At 42.3% G+C, this 22,809-nt stretch overlaps 1 protein-coding gene across 4 annotated transcripts in view; it reads left to right on the forward strand.

Annotated features, from left to right (window-relative positions):
* LOC134210806 (uncharacterized) overlaps positions 1-22,809 on the forward strand; it is a 188,191-nt gene that overhangs the window by 32,841 nt on the left and 132,541 nt on the right. For 3 of the 4 annotated variants that reach the window (XM_062687094.1, XM_062687095.1, XM_062687097.1), the window contains exons 2-4: positions 8,017-8,173; positions 8,255-8,421; positions 8,897-8,932. In XM_062687094.1, coding sequence (XP_062543078.1) covers positions 8,017-8,173; positions 8,255-8,421; positions 8,897-8,932 — 360 coding nt within the window. The remainder of the gene's footprint in view (positions 1-8,016; positions 8,174-8,254; positions 8,422-8,896; positions 8,933-22,809) is intronic. The other variant, XM_062687096.1, reaches the window with a different exon arrangement.

The following is a 22,809-nucleotide window of genomic DNA, read 5'->3' on the forward strand; positions in this document are numbered from 1 at the left end:
ACCAATACAACTGCATTTCAACTGTCAAAACCATATGGGTGGAATAAACAAGCCGAAGGCAAATACAAACCAGAGTAAAAACGAAACTGTTTGTGCATTTAATAAAGAATGCGCATCGAAAGCCGTTTTACGGACATTTTTTATTCCCTATGATATTTGTTTATATTTACATTATATTTAAATTCCCTTAGGACTTTTTTTCAGTAATCCCAGGATAATTTGTTTTGAACGGAAATATTATATTGCAATTTGTTCTTCAATTCCCCCATTAATTATTTATTTAAGTAGTTCTTCAAAAAATCATACGGAAATTCTTCAAAGAATTCTTAAAATTCGTTCAGGTATTCCTTCTTGAAGTCTTGTATGCATTCCATTGTGAATTCTTCCCAGAATGCATTAGAACAATATTTCAGACATTCCTTCATAATATTTTTCCAGAAGTTCATCTGAAAATTCCTCCAAGAGTTCCTACGAAATTTCTTCCAAGTATTTCTCTGGAAGTTCCTCCAGGAATTCTTCTGGAAGTTCCTCCAGGAATTCCTCTGGAAGTTCCTCCAGGAATTCCTCCGGAAGTTCCTTCAGAAATTTCTACGGAAGTTCCTCCAGAAATTCCTCCGGAAACTCCTCCAGAAATCCATCCGGAAGCTCCTTCAGAATTTTCCCCCTGGAATTCCTTCAGAAGTTCCTCCAGGAATTCCTCCGGAACTTTCTCCAAAAGTTCCTACAGAAGTCCCTCCAGAAATGTCTTCGGAAGTCCCTCCAGGAATTCCTCCGGGAGTTCCTCCAAAAGTTCCTCCAGGAATTCCTTCATAAGTTCCTCCAGGAATTCTTCCGGAACATCCTTCAGAAGTACCTCCGGAAGTCCTTCCAGAAATTTCTCTGGAATTTCCTTCGGAAGTTCTTTCAGAAATTCCTCCGGAAATTTTTCCCGAAATTCCATCAGGAATTCCTTCGGATGTTCCTCCAATAATTTTCCCGGATGCTCTTTTGGAAGCTCTTCCAGGAATTGCTCCAAAAGCTCCTCCACGTATTTCTCCGGAGGTATTTCTGGAGGGACTTCCTGAGAAATTTCGGGAGGGACTTCCGATGGAATTTTTGGAGGGACTTCTGGAGGTATTCCTGGAGGAACTTTCGGAGGAACTTCTAGAGGAACTTTCGGAATGAATTTCTGGAGGAACCACCGGAGGAATTCTTGCAGGAACAGCTGGAGCAATTCCTGGAAGATCTTCCGGAGGAATTCCTGGGAGAACTTCCGGAGGAATTCCTGAAGGAACTACCGGAGGAATTTATGGTGGAACTTCCGGATGAATTTCTGAAGAAGCTTCCGGAGAAATTTCTGGAGGAACTTCCGTAGGAGTTTCTGGAGGATCTTCCGGAGGAATGGGAGAACTTCCGGAAGAATTCCTGGAGGAACTTCCGGAGGAATTTCTGGAGGAACTTTCGGACGAATTCTTAGACGAACTTCCGGAGGAATTTCTGACGGTACTTCTGGAGGAACTCCTAAATGAATTTGAGTAGGATTTCATGAATGAATTTCCAAATGATTTACTGAAGGAACTTCCGGAAGAAGTTTTGAAGTATTTTTGGGAGGAATTCCTGAAGGAATGTTCCAAAGATTTTCTGAAGGAACTTCCGAAGGAAATTATTAAGGAACTTCGGAACTTTCCTAACGAACTCCCGAGCTCCGAATAGATTCCTGAAGAAATTTCCGAAGGAATGCCTGAAGAAACATCCGGAGGAATTCCGGAAAGAAACTCCGAGTAAATGCCTGCAAGAACTTGCGGAGGAATTCCTGAAAAAGCGGTCGATATATCCATCCAAAAGTAAATTTCGTAATTCGCGAAAATCAGAGCGCGTACTTGATCATTTTTATCATGATCTGATTCGTTGTGGCTCACAAACTGCCAGTGCACTGGTAAAGTCCGGTATGGTGTCGATCATATGTTTCGAATCAAAACAAACACGATGCCACGCACACTACCATATCCAATGACAGATGGAACTGAAAACGTTTTTTTATTCAGGGTTCGGGTTGGCACTGACCCAGGTTTAAAAACGAATTCGACATAAATGTCCCTTCGACCAAATGTCTTTTCGACTAAACGTCATTCGACGAAATGTCATTCGACGAACTGTCCCAAAGCCGTTCTTAACCACTCCGTCTATAATGACGTGCAATCAATTATGTGAAGAAGTGACGATGGAAAACGTCATAACTTTTGACTGCGCGACTATCGAATAGGTGTTGCGTCGTGCAATGTTATGACGGAGCCTATATTTTTTTTGCTTTCTTCATACGACGAGAATGACTATTGTAAGCCCTGATCCACGCCAGTAAAGGTGCAAAGAAAGATAGCTCTTGAGCTCCAAGAGCTTTTTGGTTACTGAAACATAAAGACTCTAAATCTCCTTGATTGAACACACTTCTTGGCGACCAACCAGTTTTTCATCAACCTTTGTGCTTCCCAGGATTTCAATGCCATTTTTATGGCACAGTTTGATACACCGCAGAAAGGTTCTGGGCCAAAAAACTGTGTGTTTGAAAGTTGTTTCGCAAGCTCGTCTGCTTTTTCAATAGCTTCAATGCCACAATATTTCGGAACCCAGTACAGTTTTACGGAGTTCTCTTGGCTTTAAGTGCCGCTTGACTGTCCGTGAAAATACAAATATTTGCATATTTATATTTCCTCTCTAGTACATTTTATTATAGCAAAGATATAGCAAACATCTCCGCTTGGAACGCCGTTGGATAGTGTTGCCACTAAGATCAAGCGATCTTCCCGTTTTTGTTTCAATTTTTGAGCCATCTGTATAAAATCTGTCTCGACTTCCCAATCCATACGACAAGAACTTATCAATATCTTGAGCTATTAGTTTGTTCTTGTTAATGGCAAAACCTGATATTTTTATGATATTTCGGTGCAATTTTTTGTAATTTTCGCTTGTTATTTTTACTTTAATTTCAAACAAGTTAATATCATACTATCATATTATCATGTTATCAATATCACGGCTTCTACCCTGGGTAGTTTTCCTCTCCGAGAATTTCTAATCTTCACAGCGACAAAATAAATGTTACTGAAGAAGGCTTTATCCTTAGGGCACACGATGTCAACAACAGCCGATGTGCAATCATTAACAAGTTCTCCGTCCTAGGATGGTTTCATCCGTTTTGCTAAAATCTCACTAACAGAAAAACTGGCCCGTACTGTATTTTTCGACTTGTGTTTTCCTGATTAAAGAGAGCTTGTAGCTTCGATAAACCACTCTTCCACCAATAATTTGCATCAATAAAACAATTCTGAATAAAGTTACTTTAACTTTCGTTTAATTTTCCTGGTGTAGAGTAAAAATCATATTTCGTACAGCCTACAGTATTTAATAATGATTTCCGCATCCGTCCCGCGGGCCATACGTTGGGCAGCCCTGCTGTAAACTTGCGGATTCTTCGGAACCCTAAGCTTGTAAAGGCTTCCCAAGTAACACGGTTTGTTGTATGAGTGTAAAAAATACATCTTTCGAACATATAGTATGTAACGTTTTGGTATGAAAAACTGCTTTGATTACTTTCACACGACCCAAACAGCGCAAAAATTATCGATATTTTCAACATCTTTCAGTTGCAACCTTGTTTTTGATTGCACATTCACAAGACTAAACTTAAGTACTAAGGATGTTTTCAGTAACCGACTTTCAACATGGCTCTGTCAAATTGAATACCAAAACAAAAATGCTGACCAACACGTTCAAAGAAATATATTTTATACAAAAAACTAATGAAAACAAGCATGCATGAAATGATGAACACCATTTTAATAATATTAATAAACATATACGAACTGAATAAATAAATCAAATTTGTTTCGAAGTGTCGGTCGAAACATTATATGCGGCTCATGTTTCATTGGCTAACTTTTCATTTTACTTCTTCTAAATTCATGCGCCATTGATTGAAGAAAAATATAACTATGCCAAAGCATAACTTTGAAATTGATATGTAAACAAATTCTCGAATCTGTAAAAGAAAAACAATATGGCGAGTTGTCGATAAACAACAGGGTCGATGAAGAACGTTCATAACATTGATCTTAAAAGATGTTGAAATTACGTTAAACTTCTATCATTGCGTATATATTCTGACAAAATAAATGTCAAAAAATGAACATGTTATGACATTGTTCGTAAAATCTTCCTGTAGACTTGTTTTATGTTGTGAGAATGTAAAACGAAACATCTCAAAAAACCAAATAAATGTCAAAAATTGACATGTTATCAGCAAGTTGTGAGAATGTAGTATGAAACTTCTTCTCTGACCGAATTGCTGTATGTTTTGCAAAAACCTTATCATAGCTTTCCTTGAACGTAACATGTTTTGTTTTTCATTTTCCCGACCTTTATTCAACATCATTATTAGATCTTAGTTAATAATGATGTTTTCGGTGTTACTTGGGTTGTAAATCTATGGAAATTACGATTTTAAATCTGAGCCTATAGTACACAAAGAAATTTTTTATTATATTACCAGACTAAGGCCGGAGTGGCCTGTGCAGTACACAAAAGTCTTCTCCATTCGGCTCGGGTCCACAAATCGTCCTCCACCTGATCGATCTAGTGCTCGAATCTAGCGAAAACGGTGTGCAGCACTTCCGCAATCGACCTACGTAAGACTTCGGAATAGTCCCCCTACGAAAACGCTGCAAGATGTTTACGTTGGAACTGGAAGACTTCCAGCTCCTCGCACCTTGCCGAGGACTCTGATGAGTTATCGATCAGGAATATGTTAATCATTTAACTTACAGCTGGGGCCAGGAAGACGGTGCCATCCGTTACATACGTATCAACGGATCCGTATCCCGGGCGACATGGTGTAGCCTACAGATGAGATCCGGCGCTTAATGCTGTTTCTGTTCGGCTTCGTGTTTAGGCTGGGGTGTTTCCGGCGAGCACAAGCAGAATATCGCCTTCGTAAACAAAAATAAAAATGCTTTTGAGGATAGAAGGATAGTCATTTGGAGAATCCAACGCTGCAAAACTTCGAGCAAAAAATTCTGCTCTTTGATTTTACAGCATCTAAACGATTATATCCTCTTAATTTGTCAAAAAAATGTGAACTAAAAATTTCTGGCAACTTATTTGCAGATTGTATTTGCCGGTCTAGCCAACCGGGAGCACTTCGTAAGATTACCGCGGGACAGGGAATCTTCGCACTTGAAATTAAGGAATACCTAACCAGCTTTGTCAATTTGTACACTTTTATTGGGCTTCACTCCTTCCAATCTTCACCTTACTCCCACTTTCTTATGAACTAGCTAACCTCAACTGATGGGGCACCTTCTTCTTTCCCAGCCACCTCTCTCCTCTTCGCTGCATCCTTCCGCGTCTGATGCGTCTCTGACCGCATGCTTCAGCCTCGTCTGGCTTCGTTCCACGCCTTGGGTTGAGTCGAGGGCTCGTCGCGTCCTAAGCTACCGATGTGTTGACGGATCGGTCTTCGGTCAATAACGGTTCCGGAAATTACCCGGCGAGGGGGCTCTATGACTGTGAAGGGCTTCACGGATAACTGGCCACAAGCACGGCGTTGAAATTCACGGGAAAACAACGATGGAATCAACGGTAGAACAACAGGGTCCTGATTTGATAGAAACGGAAATCACGTATCACAAACACGATCACAATACAGGCCATCCGCAAGTTGCCTGGAGATGAGGATTGAGCAGTTACTTGATTTTCCTGATTAGTGCTCACAATCAGGGGTTTTCAAAACTTTACATAACCTGGTTTCAAACTTTTCGTAGCGCTTTAGACATCTTGTCTTGTTCACGACTGCCGGGTAAGTGGACGACTTGTCCCAGCCCAATCAGCCCCAAGGGTAATCGACTTTTCACAGTCTTCGTCTCTTTTTCGTGCCACCCATTTGTGCAACCCATCCAGTGGTGCGAATTCTCAGTCTCAGTGACTGAAATTTGTTGGATATTGATACCATTTCCTCTTCACACTCACTTCCTAGCAGTGAAAACTGAAAATGATTAGCAACAACAATCAAAGATAAAGTAAACAAAAGACCTCTCTTCTCATTGCACACGCAGCCCGTAGTGACAGTCCATTCAGTTCACTCGCTGCTGCGTGAATGCGACGGCTCTATATAAATGCATGGGTGAATACTATCACTTGAAAGACAATGACAGGAAATTTGTGCCGAACGATCATCAGCTTCAGCCCGCTGTTGCCAAACCGAGTTCGCTAAGCTACTCCTGCTTTGCCTTGCTGACTGAAAGGTACTGTCATAGGCAAAGAGGAGCAGAGAAAAAATGGCTGCTCCCAACTCCATATCCTGCGGCTCCTGATGGTGGGTTGAAGAAGCTTAGTGGGTGGTTAGTAGCAGTTAAGGTGGTTGCGCCTAATAACTACCCTCTTGTATGGCAAGTGGGCCTACTGGGGAAAAACCTTTACCTCTCTAACGAAAACATCCTATCATGCATATTCACGATTATAAAAATACGAAATCTCATTCATACAAACAGTTAACAATACCAAACACTTACAATATCAAAGTGGAAGCAACGTACCTAACTCTGAAAGAACGCAATTGAGAGACCGACAAACAAAGGAACGACACTGAATGAGGACGCACGAAGCGTTGATGCATCAGGTAACTGATATTCAGATCAGATAACTGATATTGTTGCTAGAGCGTGTACATCTTATAGTAATCTGAGCTAGTAGGTCCTGAGTGAGGGCGTTAAAGTGAGATCATCTGGCATTGAAGTAGCTCTTCAGTGTAAACAACTGGACGAAGTTACGGAGGCAATAACCTTATTTCCGCTGTCAGTTCGCAGTGTTGAAGTTGAGTGGAATTTTTTAAGCGTTCTTGATAGACGCTAAAAAGGTTCTGGTGCTAGAGAAATTGCCATACCAGCATCATTCACGTTGATTTGGTTGCTGTATCTTAAAAACTGATTTACATTTACACATTGATCATTTTAACGCTGTGTTCAAAATACGCTACGTCGGCATCGATGTTAAGGCTCGTAAGTAAGTACAAGCCACAGTAATCCACGGGATTCCCTGAAAGCAGCATCTGGGGCTTTAAGGGGTGATGATCGACATTTGACTTACATTCAGCAGCCATGTCGATTAAGTCAGCATGGAAGTCATCAGGGAAGACGAAAAGTGTTTTTTTTTTGCTATTTACAATTTCATTTCAGTTAGGTATTATCTTTTCAGACGAAGGGTGTTTTGGCAGAATCAGAGAAGCTCGTAGGACCATTAGAGTAGCTTCAACTGCCAAATGGTAACGGAAATGGGACAACTCTCTGAAGGCTAGGTGGGCACGTCTATTGATACCAAGTTTATCAAGATGGGTGGGCAGACCCCTTCCATTCGATACAATTCCTGTCAGGCCATAGCTGCTACAGGCATAACCTACATAGACTCGGGTATATGATATCCCCAGTCCTGTCCTGTCCTATCTGTTCAGGGTTGTCCGAAACCGCCGAGCACGTGCTTTTTGTATGTTGTCGTTTCTTCGTTGAAAGGAGCGCGATGGTTGACGTTTGTGGTAGGGATACTACTCCAAAGGTTGTCTTAAGCGTTGGAGAAGTGAAATCTTCAAAGTGGAAAGTCCAAAAATCATAAATATGGATTTGGCCTTAAATTGGCCTCGAGATTTCTTTCAAACTGTTTATTAAAACGGAGAAGTGGCACTTTGAAGCTGGAATACTTTTGTAGTGAACGAACAGGTCTAATATACATCACAATCGTAGTTTATTCTATTTAATCGAGCAATCTAACAATGTTAAGTGGCAAACAATTAATTGAGTGACTCATAAATATTATTTGGATTATCAAAAAAAGGTGTACAAAGAAGAATCCAATTATTTTAAGTGCCAATATCGAAGTACCTACAGTGCAGTGATTTAAAAACAGCTCTCTATAATGAAACGGTTGACTGCCAGTGATTCCACACGAATGATTCTAATCAAACCATTTCTCCCCTATCGCCGTATCTGAAAACAGACGCCCGAAGTTGTACGACATGCGACACAGTATTAGCCGAACTCGAGCACATCGACGATGACACCGACTCGTTCGGTGTCGATTTCGTCAAAATCAACGACAAACGACTAGCGAAACAGTATGGCATTACGAAATTCCCCGCCCTCACCTATTTCAGGTAAGTTTGTGCGTAACGCACCAGCCCATGACCGTGACCTCTCTAGTGAATGCTTTCCTGAACCGAACCTAATCCCCATAGAGAAAAAGAACCAATCATCTACGAAGGTGACCTGATGGACGAAGCCGGCGTGTTGGACTTCCTCACGTCGCTCGAAGCAATGGACCTGCCGGACCGGATCGAGGAAGTGAACGCTAAGATCCTGTCGAAAATCATCGAGGACTCCGACTACGTAGCCGTTCTCTTCTGTAAGTTAGCGAGCAAGGCCCACTCCGTGTAGCCGCCGCCGATGTTGTATGTCTCTCAGCACTAGCTAGCCAAGAGCTGTAAACTTCAAACTGGGAATCATCTTTCACACTTTCTTACTTTCTCTTTGATGTATTTTGGACTGTAGATTATTCGGACTTTCTTTTTCTCACAAAAATCACCGTTTTCACGAATTAATAGAATAGAATGAACTAACATTGATTTTCACTTTCACTGACTTGTAATTAATCTGTATAAACTCGGAGTATGTTAAGGCTCGTACTAGCATTTGATCACGTCACTGTATTGGATTATTTTTATCTCATTGTTTTTTCTTTTCTCTTTTTCTCTAACTTAATTGCATTTTTTGCTTCCCACACGATATACACTGTGTGCTATAAAAAACCAAACAAACAAATGTTGAATGTTGATAATGTTTGCCAATATATCGAAATCCACCTTAAACCAAACTCGTAGGCACAAATCACGAAAATTGTCCACCCGGAAACAACAGTAAGTGTACAAAGTTTTGCACCAAAATCCAACCCCCAGTTTCTGAAAAATTAAATATTGCGTTGATCCTGAATTCCAAAACCCCTGACCTCAAAAATTAATAAGTTTTATGTTGAATCTAAGACTCCATATCGAGAGAACCGGTGGCTTCCCTAGTCATCTGAAGATCATTTTTCGAGCTGATTGCAAATGATTATTTGTTATGTCCAAGATGCCAAGGAACCGGTGCTCTCAATATGTTGCCTTTGGTGTATTTTTCGTTCTTTGTAATTGTTCCAAACTGTGATCAATACGTCCAAGAGCTTTCTCAATTTATGTTACCCTTCAAAATCGAATATTACGTCTCCAATCCGGTTCGCAACATCCGTGAAGCTATAACTCAACAACATGCCTTATGTTAATCGTTCTGTCACTGCATGCCTGTTTTACGGTGTAACTGCTTTTTGCGCTTTAATCTGTTATGTTTGTACTAACGTTCGTTTTTCGTTCTATCTTAAAACAATCGGACAACTTTACGTTTTGTGTATCGTTTTTCAGCATAAACAACCTCTTGAATCACCTTCTTTTCTGCCCTGGTGCGTATGCCGCTAAAGCAGGTGGTAAACGCATTTACATTTAGCCACCCAGTACTTTCAAACAATATACGATCGTTATACCGATATTCGTCATACACCAGCGTTGCTCAGTTTTTTCTTGCTCCATATTTTTTCGGAACAGGTCAGTAGCTGTGTAAAAAAAAGTTCTCTAATATGCGTCTCTAGGAGAAAACCGCATCCAAACACCCACGTACTCAACTCAATTCAACAACTGACCCAGTCCTCATGGTCATGGAAAAGTCTGAGCCGTTGTTGGAAAAATAGATTTTAACCTTCGGAAAATCGTGCGACCGGATCGCGGTGCACACCGAAACCGCGACAGCCGACGATGACGATCTCGATCAGTGCTGGCGATGATGGTCGCACACACCCCACTCTCGTAAATATGGATAAATTAACACCCACTACCTTACAGCAGTCAGCAGCACCGTTCTGGTTAGTTTTCTTTTAATCGTCCTCATCGTAGCGAATGGATGACAAATGTGTTGGTCTCACGCTCCTGTTCGGCGATTAACCCTTCTTACAGAACCGAACCTTATAGCTGTTGATCAACATTCGGCTTCAATTTGGCCAGTTAGAAGATCACTTGCAAACGCATTGAATAGTGTAGGTGGACGAGCGATTGTTATGGCGGTGCTTGGAATTTACGACCTGAACTAAAGCAATGACTTTGTTGATATTTGAGTTTGTTATATATTCCCAGATAAATCTACGAAAACGATGTTTGTTTTTGAAGCGCCACCTACGACTTCAGTTACAAAAATACTTTAAATGCTACCCCTGCTGGTTATGCGAATAGTTTTACTGGTACAAATTTTCAGCGCACAAAACAACAATAATGCCACTGCAACTGAGATTTCAATCATTTCAATATGCGATGAGCTGAAAGATTTGTGCATGCAATGGATTCATCATCTTATGCCATATCAGCAGCTTCTGCTATTTCCTTGAACCTCCTTGTAGTAGTGCACAGTTTGATGGCCTTATAATCGATCACGGCAGAGCTGACGATCTTCTTGCTTTATTTCAGGGGAAAATTTCATTATTCTAGATCTGAATACCTTTAACTCAGACAGAGATGCCGTCTTGTTGCGTGCAAGAACTCTGTCACTTGTATGGGAAGCATTAACCTATCCCACATTGCTGCTATCAAACCTGTGGATGCCACCGCTTGTTGTGTTGTGTATGTGAGATTTTTAATATTGTTTCATATTATTTCAAGAACCTGGTAACACCTTCTATCTTCTTCTTCGTCTTCTCTTTCTCTATCTCTATCTCTATATATATAAATACAGTCAAACCTCCATGAGTCGATGTCCTATGACTCGATATCGACTCATGGAAGCAAATTATGCCATATTAAAAAAAATATTTTCTGGGTTACTGTGATGGTCCGTTAAAATAGCTTTCCAAAAAATTGCTAATCCTCATCTCGATATTTCCATGAGCCGATGGACCCTTCAATATCGACTCATGGAAGTTTTACTGTATATATATATAAGTTAGTTTGCATTTCCTTCGAGGCAATATAACTCATCAACGGATTTAACGATTTGCAAGATTTCCTCACCAATTGATTCGTCTTGGGATCAGCTGTGTTTGTGTATAGTGTTTGTATATAGATCAATTATAGGAGGAAGTTGGAAAATTGTAAAATGCAACGGTTGCATGACTTCTGCAGAAAGCCATCAAGCTCGAACTGAAATCGATCTAGAGTGCGACGCTGCAATTAACGAAATGATTGACAGATCAAAAAAATACCCGAACGAGAAAAAAGAATTTACATTTTCTTTGAGGCAATTTAACTCACGAATGGCTGAACCGTTTAGCATAATTTATGCACGATTCGCTTCGTTTCAAAATGGACATGTACTAGAAACTGTTCGCAGTGATCAAGAGTACCAGCTCCTAAACCAGAACGTCTGGATACCCTAATTGATTTTGGTTTGTTCGTTCATCTGCAAGCGGCAAAACAAGAAGACCATCTTTCCAATCCCGTTTTGTTGCAAGAACTGGTCACAAAACTGCCAGCTCAACTTAGATTGGATTGGGCTAGGTACAAGATCCTCCATAAGGGCGCTGCGCTTGCAGCATTTGGAAGTTTTATGAACGAACTTATTCAAGCTGCCAGCCGATCGGATTGGCTGCCAAATCTAGGGATAAGGAGAAGGCTTTTGTTCATACCAATGATGCCGCTTAAGTAGAGAATAAAAATATAGGAGCAATAAGAAGGCAGCCAAAGCCTTGTTCTATGTGCCATGCCATAGGACATCGCATAGCGGAGTGTGATGAATTCAATGCTAAAACTGTAGAAGAGAGGTTGAAGATAGAGCGGAAGCACTATCCCACCCGGACCAGCAGTCGCAGATAACTTGCATGTGGCGGCCGCTCGAGATGTAGATCATGAGTTGATCGAGCAACTTAACGATTTCTTTTCGCTAGATCAATCGGAAATCAAACCGTCCTTCACAATGCCCGGGTCTGAAGCAGATAAAAGAGCGAGAAAAAAGAGCAGATAAAAGAGCGAGGAAACGACACGCCGAGTATCTTTAAGATATGAAACCGGGCTATTATGGCAATCAGATAACATTGAATTTCCTGATAGTTATCCAATGGCGATAAGAAGGCTACAGTCATTAGAGAGAAAGTTATCCAGAGATAAAAAGCTTCAGTCTCAAGTCCGCCAAAAAATCGAGGAGTATGTGTCTAAAGGATACTGCCATCAAGCTAGTGTCGAGGAATTGAGCAGCTTCGAAATCAAACGAGTCTGGTATTTGCCGCTGTGTATAGTAGTCAATCCTAAAAAACCATAAGGTGTGGGTTGTTTGGGACGCGGCAGCTAAAGTGTTCCAGTTTCCAGTTTTATTGATCAATCCAGTTTTATTGAAAGGCCCTGATCTGTTGACGACCCTTATCTCCATTCTGTACCATTTCCGTGAGCACGAAATAGCTGTTGCTGGAGATATTGAAGAAATGTTCCTCCGGATCTTGATCAAACCCCAATATAGCCAGTCGCAGCGGTTTCTTTGGAGAGAGAGCTCAGAAGATCTACCCTTAGTGTATATTATCGATGTTGCTACATTTGGCTCGACCTGTTCCCCGAGTTCAGCTCAATTCGTTAAAAACATCAATGCGAGAGAATACAACGACACACTTCCCAGAGCATCAGCAGCAATTATTAAATACCACTACGTGGATGACTACCTTGATAGTTTTGCGACTGTGGAGGAAGCTATCAAGGTAGTAAGACAGGTAAAGTTTATCCATTCCGAAGGAGGCTTTAACTTGAGGAACTTTTTGTCCAACTCTAATGATGTACTGGTTGCGATCAATGGAGAAGCAGAGGATTGCAATATCGAAGATACCAAACCATTGAACCTGATACGGGCTGATAAAGTAGAATCGGTATTGGGGATGCAGTGGAAACCGTCCGAGGATGAGTTTGTCTACACGTTAACTTTCCTTGAAAAACTGAATAAGGTTGTCGATTCCGCTCACATCCCTACGAAGCGAGAAATGCTCAAATTTGTCATGAGCCTTTTTGATCCATTAGGCTTCGTGACCTTTTTTTTGATCCACGGTAGAATTCTGATTCAAGACGTCTGGGCTACGGGTGTCGATTGGGATGTACAAGTAAACAACGAGTTGGCACAAAGGTGGCGACAATGGATCAGTTTCTTACCACTACTTCGTGAGTTGCGGATTGCTCGATGCTACTTTCGTGGGCAAGTAGATGAATTAAAGCAACTCCACATATACGTGGATGCTAGCGATGCGGCGTATGCCTGCGTTACCTACTTGCGCACAGACGGAAGAAAAGGAGTGCAATTGGCGCTTTTGGGTGCTAAAAGCAAAGTGGCTCCTCTTAAAGTAGTGTCTATCCCTCGACTCGAATTAATGGCAGCAGCTCGAATGACAGACTCAATAACTACTTCTCATTCCTACAAAATCGCCGATGCTTATCTGTGGTCAGACTCGTCAACGGTCCTAGTTTGGATTAACTCAGACCACAGAAAATATAATAAGTTTGTAGGAGTTAGAATTGGTGAAATTCTATCGTTAACGAAAATGAATCAATGGAGATGGCTGCCTACCAAACAGAACCCAGCCGATGATGCAACTAAGTGGGGGAATGGACCAAACTTCAATTCAAACAGCCGTTGGTTTTCTGGACCCTCCTACCAACACGAAAGCACGTGGCCACGAAACGTCGACCGATGAAGAAGCGATAAGCATACACAACCTTCATCGTACAGTGAAAGTCTCATTCATAGAATTCACGCGTTTTCATAAATGGGAACGATTGCTGCGAACACAGGCTTACGTAATGAGATTCATCACCAACGTCAAGGGGCGCCGGAGTGGACAAGCAACAGAAAACGGAGTATTGACTCAAGACGAGCTGCGAATCGCCGAAAGGCAGCTTTGGAAGCAGGTTCAAGCTGAAGTCTACGGCCAGGAGAGACAAGTACTCTGGAAACGCAAGGAAGTCCTGACTCACGTCGCAACATGGTACCAAAATCGAGCCCAATCTACAAGTTATGGCCATATATGGATAATAACGGTGTAATAAGAATGCGAGGAAGGATTGGAGCAGCGTGGTTTGCTACTTCTGAAGCTAAATACCCGGTCATACTACCAAAAACTCATCTGATGACTACGCTTATTGTAGACTGGTATCATCAACACTCCTTAGCGGTAAGACACGCGGCTACAAAGCAAGGCCATGCTGAGGGTGGCTGGGTTCGATTCCCGGTGCCGGCCTAGGCAATTTTCGTATTGGAAATTGTCTCGACTTCCCTGGGCGTAAAAATATCATCGTGTTAGCCGCATGATATACGAATGCAAAAATGGCAAAAATGGCAAATTGGCTTATAAACCTCGCAGACAATAACTGTGAAAGTGCTTAATGAACACTAAGCTGCGAGGCGGCTCTGTCCCAGTGCGGGGAGGTAATGCCAATAAGAAGAAGAAGAAGAAAAAGAAGAAGAAGGTTCCTCCAGGATATCTTCCAAGAGTTCTTTCAGGAATTCCCTCATCCTGTAATTTCTTCAGCAAGTCATCTGGGAATACTTTCAGGATTTCATCTGGGAAATTCCCCATTAATTTACTTACTGCCTTATGGATCCTGTACACCTCCGGTGGTGCAAAGGGCCGACTTGAAAGATCTCCATCCTGAGCGATGCCCGGCTATCGCTTTAACCTGTTGCCAGGTTAGATTTCGGTCGACTTCTTTTACTTCTTTATTGAGGCTTCGCCGCCATGAGCCTCTGGGTCTGCCTCTGCTGCGATGTCCCGCTGGGTTCCAGTCTAATGCTTGTTTACAGATTTCGTTTCCGCCCCTACGTAGAGTGTGGCCGACCCAGCCCCACTTCCGATCCCGAATTTCTGTTTCACCAGGCCCGGATTATATACCGCAGGCATCTGTTAATTAACACCTGCAGCCGTTGAGTGTTCTCCACTGATACACACCATGTTTCGCTAGCGTATAACAGCACAGATTTCACGTTAGAGTTGAAAATTCGTATTTTGGTGCGTTCACTTATCTGCCTGTTTTTCCAGATATTTCTTAAACTCGCAAAGGCAGCCCTTGCTTTCTTGATCCGTGCGCCTATGTCGATCTTGGTACCGCCGTCTGACGCCATTTGGCTACCAAGATATTGGAAGCTTTCAACATTCTCCACTGGTTGCTCGGCTACTGTGAAACTGGAAGGAGTCACCGTGTTTACATCCAACGGTTTGGTTTTGTTGACGTTGATGACTAAACCTGCCGAGGAGGAGCGATCGGCAAGGTCGTTGAGCTTACTCTGCATATCAGAGCGCCGTTGCGCGAGTAGTGCAACGTCATCCGCCAATTCGAAGTCGTTTAGGTGCTCCATGGTTATAGGCTGCCATAACAGCCCGCGGTTTGGTTCACGGTCAATCGCATCTACCAGAATCTCATCGATTACGATGAGGAACAGTAACGGTGATAGAATACATCCTTGCCTCACACCAGCTACGACCCGGATAGGGTCGGACAGGACCCCATTGTGCAGCACTCTACACGAAAAGGCCTCGTACTGTGCTTCGATGAGGCCGATGATTTTCTCAGGAACCCCCTTGCGTCTTATGGCGCCTAACATATTCTCGTGATTGAAACGATTGAAAGTGTTTTCGTAGTCAATGAAAACCTACTAAAGGGACCCTTGGAATTCATTGACCTGCTCCAAAATGATGCAGAGCGTGACACTATGGTCCACACAGGATCTTCCGGCACGGAATCCGGAGAGTCGTATCAATCTTCTCCTGAATCCGGGTTAGAATAACTTTGCATAGAACTTTGAGAACGGTACACAGCAACATAATGCCTCGCCAGTTATCGCATACAGTCAGGTCACCCTTTTTGGGAACCTTCACTAAGATACCTTGCATCCAGTCAACCGGGAAAGTTGCGGTGTCCCAGATATTACGAAATAAACGATGCAGTAGTTGAGCGGATGTCATGGGGTCAGCTTTGAGCATCTTGGCTTATATGCGGTCGACCCTTGGGGCTTTATTCGATTTCATGCTTTGGATGGCTGTTTGAATCTCTAGCAGTGATGGAGCTTCGGTATTGACACGTGTTATATGTCGGATCCTAGGTAGATCATGCCGAGGTGGTGATAGCCTGGTTGGCACTTGAAAAAGTTGTTCGAAGTGCTCGAACCAGCGTTTCAGCTGGTCAGTTGGGTCGGTCAATAACTGATCATTCGCGTCTTTCACAGGCATCGTTGCATTCATCTTCGCTCCGCTTAAGCGTCGTGAGATATCGTAGAGGAGGCGAATGTCCCCGGTTGCGGCGGCTCTCTCTCCTTCGTCGGCCAGAGAGTCTGCCCACGCTCGCTTGTCCCGTCGACATGAGCGTTTTACTTCCTTTTCAAGAGCCGTGTATCGTTGACGGGCTAAGACCAGACCTGGGAATTGTCGCGATTGTCAGTGACACCTAACAAGATACATAAAAACATGGTGAGCCAAAAAAAAATTGTCAACTTCCAGTTTTCCGTCGCACGACTGGATCCCCACGACCAGATGACAACTTCTTCCAACCGCGACAATTTGCTTTTGTTGTATGTCTTGTTAGAGTACACATCTGCGACAAAAGTGTGACAGCGCATACACTTTCGGCTCTGTGCACGACACACCATTGGTCCCGAAAGTAAGTTATGTTGCATCTTCTGGTTGTCCATCTGCGTGGAGGAGTAATAGCAGCGAACAAATTTGATATATCATACCGAAAAGAGCACTTTATAATTAATTATTTCTTTGTTCTCTTGACAGATTTTCTGTTTAGAAATAAGAAATTTTATTCAATGTTTGCGTTGTTATGTACATAATAATACTTAAACAAATAAACAAGTGTCTCTTGCATAGAGAAAGATCCTCCAGTGTCGAACAACTGAGCCATCGCAACGCAAGTTTGCTCGCTTTTCACGCACGCGGTTTATTGGCAAACAAACGTTGCATGAAGAAGAAGAAGAAGAAGCATAAAGATGATATTCGAAAAAAAATTGCACGAGGAAGCATACGTAGAAAATTTTGAGACTCTTTTTTAAAATTCTAGAAGCAATTTATTTAAAAACGGTTATCAGTGCGGGGTCGGAAATATCTTATACTGTGTATAAAGTGCAATATCACTAAATAAAAATTTTGATAGAAATGATGTGGTTATTATACAACATAAGAAATTTCCGACCCCGTACTGCTAACCGTTTTTAATTAAATGGCTTCTAGAATTTCTAAAAAGAGTTTCAAAATTTTCTACGTATGCTTCCTCGTGCAATTTTTTTCGAATATCATCTTTTCTGTTTCTTCTTCTTCATGCAACATTAGACTGCCAATGGAGTTTTCGTGCTTTTCAAACGGGTTTTGAACTAGTACGGTTTTTTAAACCGATTTTGTTCACGTGGTTTTGAAAAAAAAATCGGAGCATACGAAACAGCGATTTTTGATAAAGTCGTTTTTACGAGGTTTTGACTTACGCAGTACAATCGTCCGCGTCGATATTTACTTCAGTGGATTTTGACCGGTACACCGTTTGTAGCAATCGCCTGATAGACGGTTATATGACTGCAATATTTTACGGAATTTTATTTAAGCGTATATCCTACATTAGGGGCAATTAAGGAACATTCGATACATTTTTGATTGATTGGAACTACTGCACGTTAACTTGGGCGGAGTTCTTCTTCTTCTACTTATTGGCATTACATCCCCACACTGGGACAGAGCCGCCTTGCAGCTTAGTGTTGATTGAGCACTTCCCCACTATTAACTGCATGGTTTCTAAGCCAGGTTACCATTTTTGCATTCGTATATCATGAGGCTAACACGATGATACTTTAATGCCCAGGGAAGTCGAGATAATTTCCAATCCGAAAATTGCCTAGACCGGGACCGGGAATCGAACCCAGCCACCCTCAGCATGGTCTTGCTTTGTAGCCGCGCGTCTTACCGCACGGCTAAGGAGGGCCCCTAACTTGGGCGGAGTTATAAATTTTAATCGCTAGGCACGCGCTGTTGTGGGGCCGTACACTTATTACGGTACATTTCTCTGTGTTTTTCGAAACCCCCTCCCCATGTAAAATTTTTTTCTTACACATTTTTTTTTATTTATATGGAGAGTAAGAAAATGATAGTACTCCCCCCATAAGTGCTTACGTAATAAGTATACGGTCATGAAACGCTCATGCGGGCTTGTTCATGCTATGTACAGCGTGAAATGTTTTTTTGGTTTATGTTGTTCAAAATACAACAGCTTGTGTGCTCGAGTGTTAATGGCCCGCTTAAAAGATTTCCGGATATAGATCAATTCAAACCATTCGTGATTTTTAAACATACATTTTAAAAATGTAATTAAATGACGCATTTTGGTTAAATAGGAGGAGCTGGACTAAAATCACCAAAATTCGAGACATTATTATTATGCCGTACATATTAGTCGGCTTCAACTGCTGTAAAACCCAGAAACCACACCATTTCAGTGGTTTCCCCACATTTTGTCATCAATTCATAATGACAACATTTTGCTGACAACGACAACAATTTTTGTCGCGACAAAATTCGAAGGTGACATGACGAACTTTTATGTCAATAACCATGACAACTATTCTAATCCGTCTGGTTGTGCAAAACCTTAGTCGTGATGGAAAGCGTCACACGACAAATATATCGTAACAAAATAAGTATGTGTCAAGATTCAAAATGTCTTTTCGGAGCACGAGACCAGTAGTACGCTGTATCGAGCTACGTTGGTTAGGTTGTGCTGTCTAGTTTGAGGTGACTGTTTTCTCTTTGGTTTTGTCGCATAGTTTTTCTGTATGAAGGTGACAAATCCCAGGCCTGGCTAAGACTTTGGCTCCTCTGGTTTTCGATCGCTCTATCGCGGCTTTGGCTTCTCTTCGCTCCTCTATCTTCCTCCAGGTCTCATCGGTGATCCATTGTTTTCTCTAGGTGCGTAGTTCGCCCAGATTGTTCTCGCTGGTGGCGATGAAGGCATTCTTGATGGCGGTCCATTGGTCTTCCACGCTGCCACCTTCCGGAATATCTGCAGCACGCGTCTCCAGTTCTTCAACGAAGGACCGTTTCACCGTGGCATCTTCCAGTCGGCGTGTGTTGAATCGTCGTCCAACTCTCTCCTCCTGCCGACGAATCCGCGCAATGCGCAGGCGTATTTCGCCGATGAGGAGGTGATGATCAGACGCGATATCGGCACTAAGTTTATTCCGTACATCAAGAAGGCTCCGTTTCCATTTTCGGCTGATGCAGATGTGGTCGATTTGATTTTCAGTAACGCCGTCACGGGAGACCCACGTGACCTTGTGAACCGGTCGATGAGGGAAGAGCGATCCCCCGATCACCATGTCGTTATTACCACAAAATTCTGCGAACAGCTCTCCGTTTTCGCTCATTTCTCCGAGACCATGGCATCCCATAATGCGCTCATGGTTCGAGTTGTCGGATCCGATCTTCGCATTGAAGTCGTACAAACAGATCTTGATATCACCCTTCGGGATTCTATCTACGACGGCATTGAGTTGGCTGTAGAAGTTCTCTTTGTCTTGCAGATCGGCAGCATCGGTTGGCGCATAACATTGGATTATAGTAAGGTTTCGGTCCCGTGTTCTAAATCTGGCAACGATTATCCTTTCACTTATAGGTTCCCACTTCATAAGCGCAGAGTGTGCCTGAGCGCTTAGTAGGAAGCCAACTCCGCGATGCCGGGGAGCGTGTTCACCTCGTAAACCAGAGTATAGCAGAACTTGCCCCGACGGCGTTCTGTGTTCTCCAAAGTTTGACCAACGGACTTCACTCAGTCCCAGGATCTCAAGCTTCATGCGGCGTGCCTCATTGGCAAGTTGTGCCAATTTAACCTGCTGGGCTAGGGTTATAACGTTCCATGTTCCTATTCGTGTCCGTTGTTTCGCGCTAAGAGTCGTCGCCGTAAAATCAGTCCGTATTCTTTCATTATCGGATTCCGAACAAATTGATGTTTCGGGAACAGTAGGTTGTTGGCCCAAGGTTCCCTATCCACCGTGATGGGGCTGCCATCTTAGGTATAGCTTCCGGGGAATAGCATTTCATACTCAGCCGCTGGATGCCAGAACAGACGCTGTTGGAGCCGCACCTCCTTGGTGGACAGACGCTCGATCAGTCGGGTCAAATTTGTTTAAAGTCCCACCCAACACCAGGACTAGGCTAGTGCGCTTTGAGCGGCACACGGTCGCTTTGATAGGGTCTGCTTGGGGACACATGCAGCTTTTTATAGAAGTTCAACAGAGCCCACTGTCGAACCCCACCACATCCTAGGCTCCACTCTAGCTGATGTCAGAAGGACAACAGTGCCCAGGCTGCACTACCAGCTAAGTACGCAACCCTTAGCTGGCGGTCAATTGTCATCGGAAGACCCGTGGAAGCGTGAGTATTGGAACTTGTGAGGACCAGAGCTATGTTAGGCGCCCCTTCCCGGATGTCAACTCACCATTTCGCAGCCCTCTCCATTAATTCCTCCTGGTATTTTCCTGGAATTCCTTCAGATATTTCTCCGGAAATTCCTTCAGGAACTTCTCCAATAATTATTTCAGGACTTCCTTGTGGGAATTCCTCCGGAAGTGCTTGTGGGAGTTCCTCCGGGAGCTCCTCCAGGAACTTCACAGGGAATACCTGGAGGATATTTGGCAGGAATATCACGAGAAATGGGATTTTGGAAGTTCCTTAAGAAATTCAACTCCGGGTATGCCACCGGCTGTTCCTCTGAAAATTCCTCCGGGAGTTCCACCAGTAGTTCCTCCGGTTTTTTTTTAAGGAATTCATTTAGGCTTCCTTTAGGAATTCATCTACTAATTCCCCCAGAAGTTCTTCCTCCAATTCTTACGGAAGTCCACTTGGGAGATCTTCCGGGAGTTCTTATGAGAGTTCCCCCAAGAATACCTCCAGGATTTCCTCCGAAAATTCTTTCTGTAGTTCTTCAAGAAATTCCTACAGAAGTTCCACCGGCAGTTCCTAAAAGAATTCCTCTTTGAACTTCTCCGGGAATTCCCCCGGAAATTCCTTCGGGAATTCCTCCGGAAATGACTCTGGAAGTTCCTCCAGGACTTCATCCTCAGGGTAACACCCGGAGGAACTGCCGATGAAACTCCTGGATAAACTCTCGTTCAAACTGCCGGTAAAACTCTTGGAGGAATTTCAGCAGGAACTCCTAGAAGAATTCTTATAGGACCTCCCGGAGAAACTCCGAGAGAAACCATCAGAAGAACTTCAGGAGAAATTTCCAGCTTAATTTCTGAAAAAACCTCAAATGATTTTCTGGAAAAAGCCTGTATGATTTCCTGGAAGAGCTACTGGTGGAACTCCCGAAGGAATTTGCAGAGGAACACCCAGAGGAACTGCCGGTGGAATTCTCGAAGTAACTCCCGGATGAATTTGTGAAGAAACTCCCGGGATAATTTTCAGAGGAACTGTCAGTGGAACTACCAGAAGAATTCTCGAAAAAAAATCTTGGAGAATTCATCTTATAGATAAATCTAGACCAACATTTGAAAAGGGCGTAACAGCCAAAATTTATTTCTACTGATTCTTCGTCTATATATACAACTATATATGTGGACAAAGAATCAGAAGGAATAAATTTTGGCTGTTACGCCCTTTTCAAATGTTAGTCTAGAAATCTCGTCTAGCTGAAACCTTTGTAGGGGTATGTAGCTGGATTATCATCATCATCATCATCAGACCTCCCGTAGAATTCCCTGAGAAGCTCCCAGAGAAATTCTCGGAGGAGCTTCTGAAGGAATTTCTATATAAATTCCTGAAGAAGCCTAAATGAATTCCAGAAAGAAAATCTGAATGAATTCCCTGAGGGAATTCTGGAGAAATTCAAAGGAACCTCCGTAGAAACTTCCAATAGAACTACTGGAATAATTCTTGGAGGAACTGCCGGTAGAACTCCTGGAAGAAATCTTGAAGTTTCCACCGGAATTCTTTCAGGATCTTTTCGGTAATTAATATAATTCCATTGATAATTTCATTTCATTGATAATTTCATTTTTGAAGAGTTCTCGTGCATTTTCAAAGAATATCTCTCGTAAATTCCGAAAATATTCAGAAGGATTTCCGCAAAGGATTTCTCGTGTATATTTCGTAAAATTCTTCTTGCAAATTCCGGAGATAGTCCCTTTTCTGGAAATTTCACAAGAATTTTCAGTTGAAATTCAAAATCATTAACGAAGAAATTTTTAAGATATTCTTGTGCAATTTCCAAAGAAGTTTCTGTACAATTTTCAAAGATTTTTCCGTGGAATCTCCAAAAGAACAAGTGAAAATACCGAAAAGTTTAGCAAGATTTTGTAGAAAACTTAGCGTTAGAATTTCCTGGCAAAACCCAAGATAGCTTAACGCTCAAAGTTCAGACTTCTACTTCAGTGAGTCCATTAGATTATTAATGAAAGAATGCACCTTTCTGCCCAACACGAGCCTATACGGCCAAATCATTTACTCGTCCAAACGACTTTATCTTGCAAATGACCTGTTCAACAAAACGAAATTTTGACCATATGTCGATTTGTGCCATATTAATTCCGGCTAGAAGGTTTTCGGCCAAATGACATATTCGGTCTAACAACTTTCAGCCCTTCCTTTTAAAATTTGAAATATTTAATAATATTTCTAGTGCAAAATTGAAAGTTTTTCTATGAAAACTCCTAGAATCTCTCAAAAAACCGAAAAATCTTCCTGAAAATTCCGAATAAGCATATCGTAAGATTCTAG

Source organism: Armigeres subalbatus, chromosome 2 (genome assembly GCF_024139115.2).
Source record: "Armigeres subalbatus isolate Guangzhou_Male chromosome 2, GZ_Asu_2, whole genome shotgun sequence".
Classification (NCBI taxonomy): Eukaryota; Metazoa; Arthropoda; class Insecta; order Diptera; family Culicidae; genus Armigeres; species Armigeres subalbatus.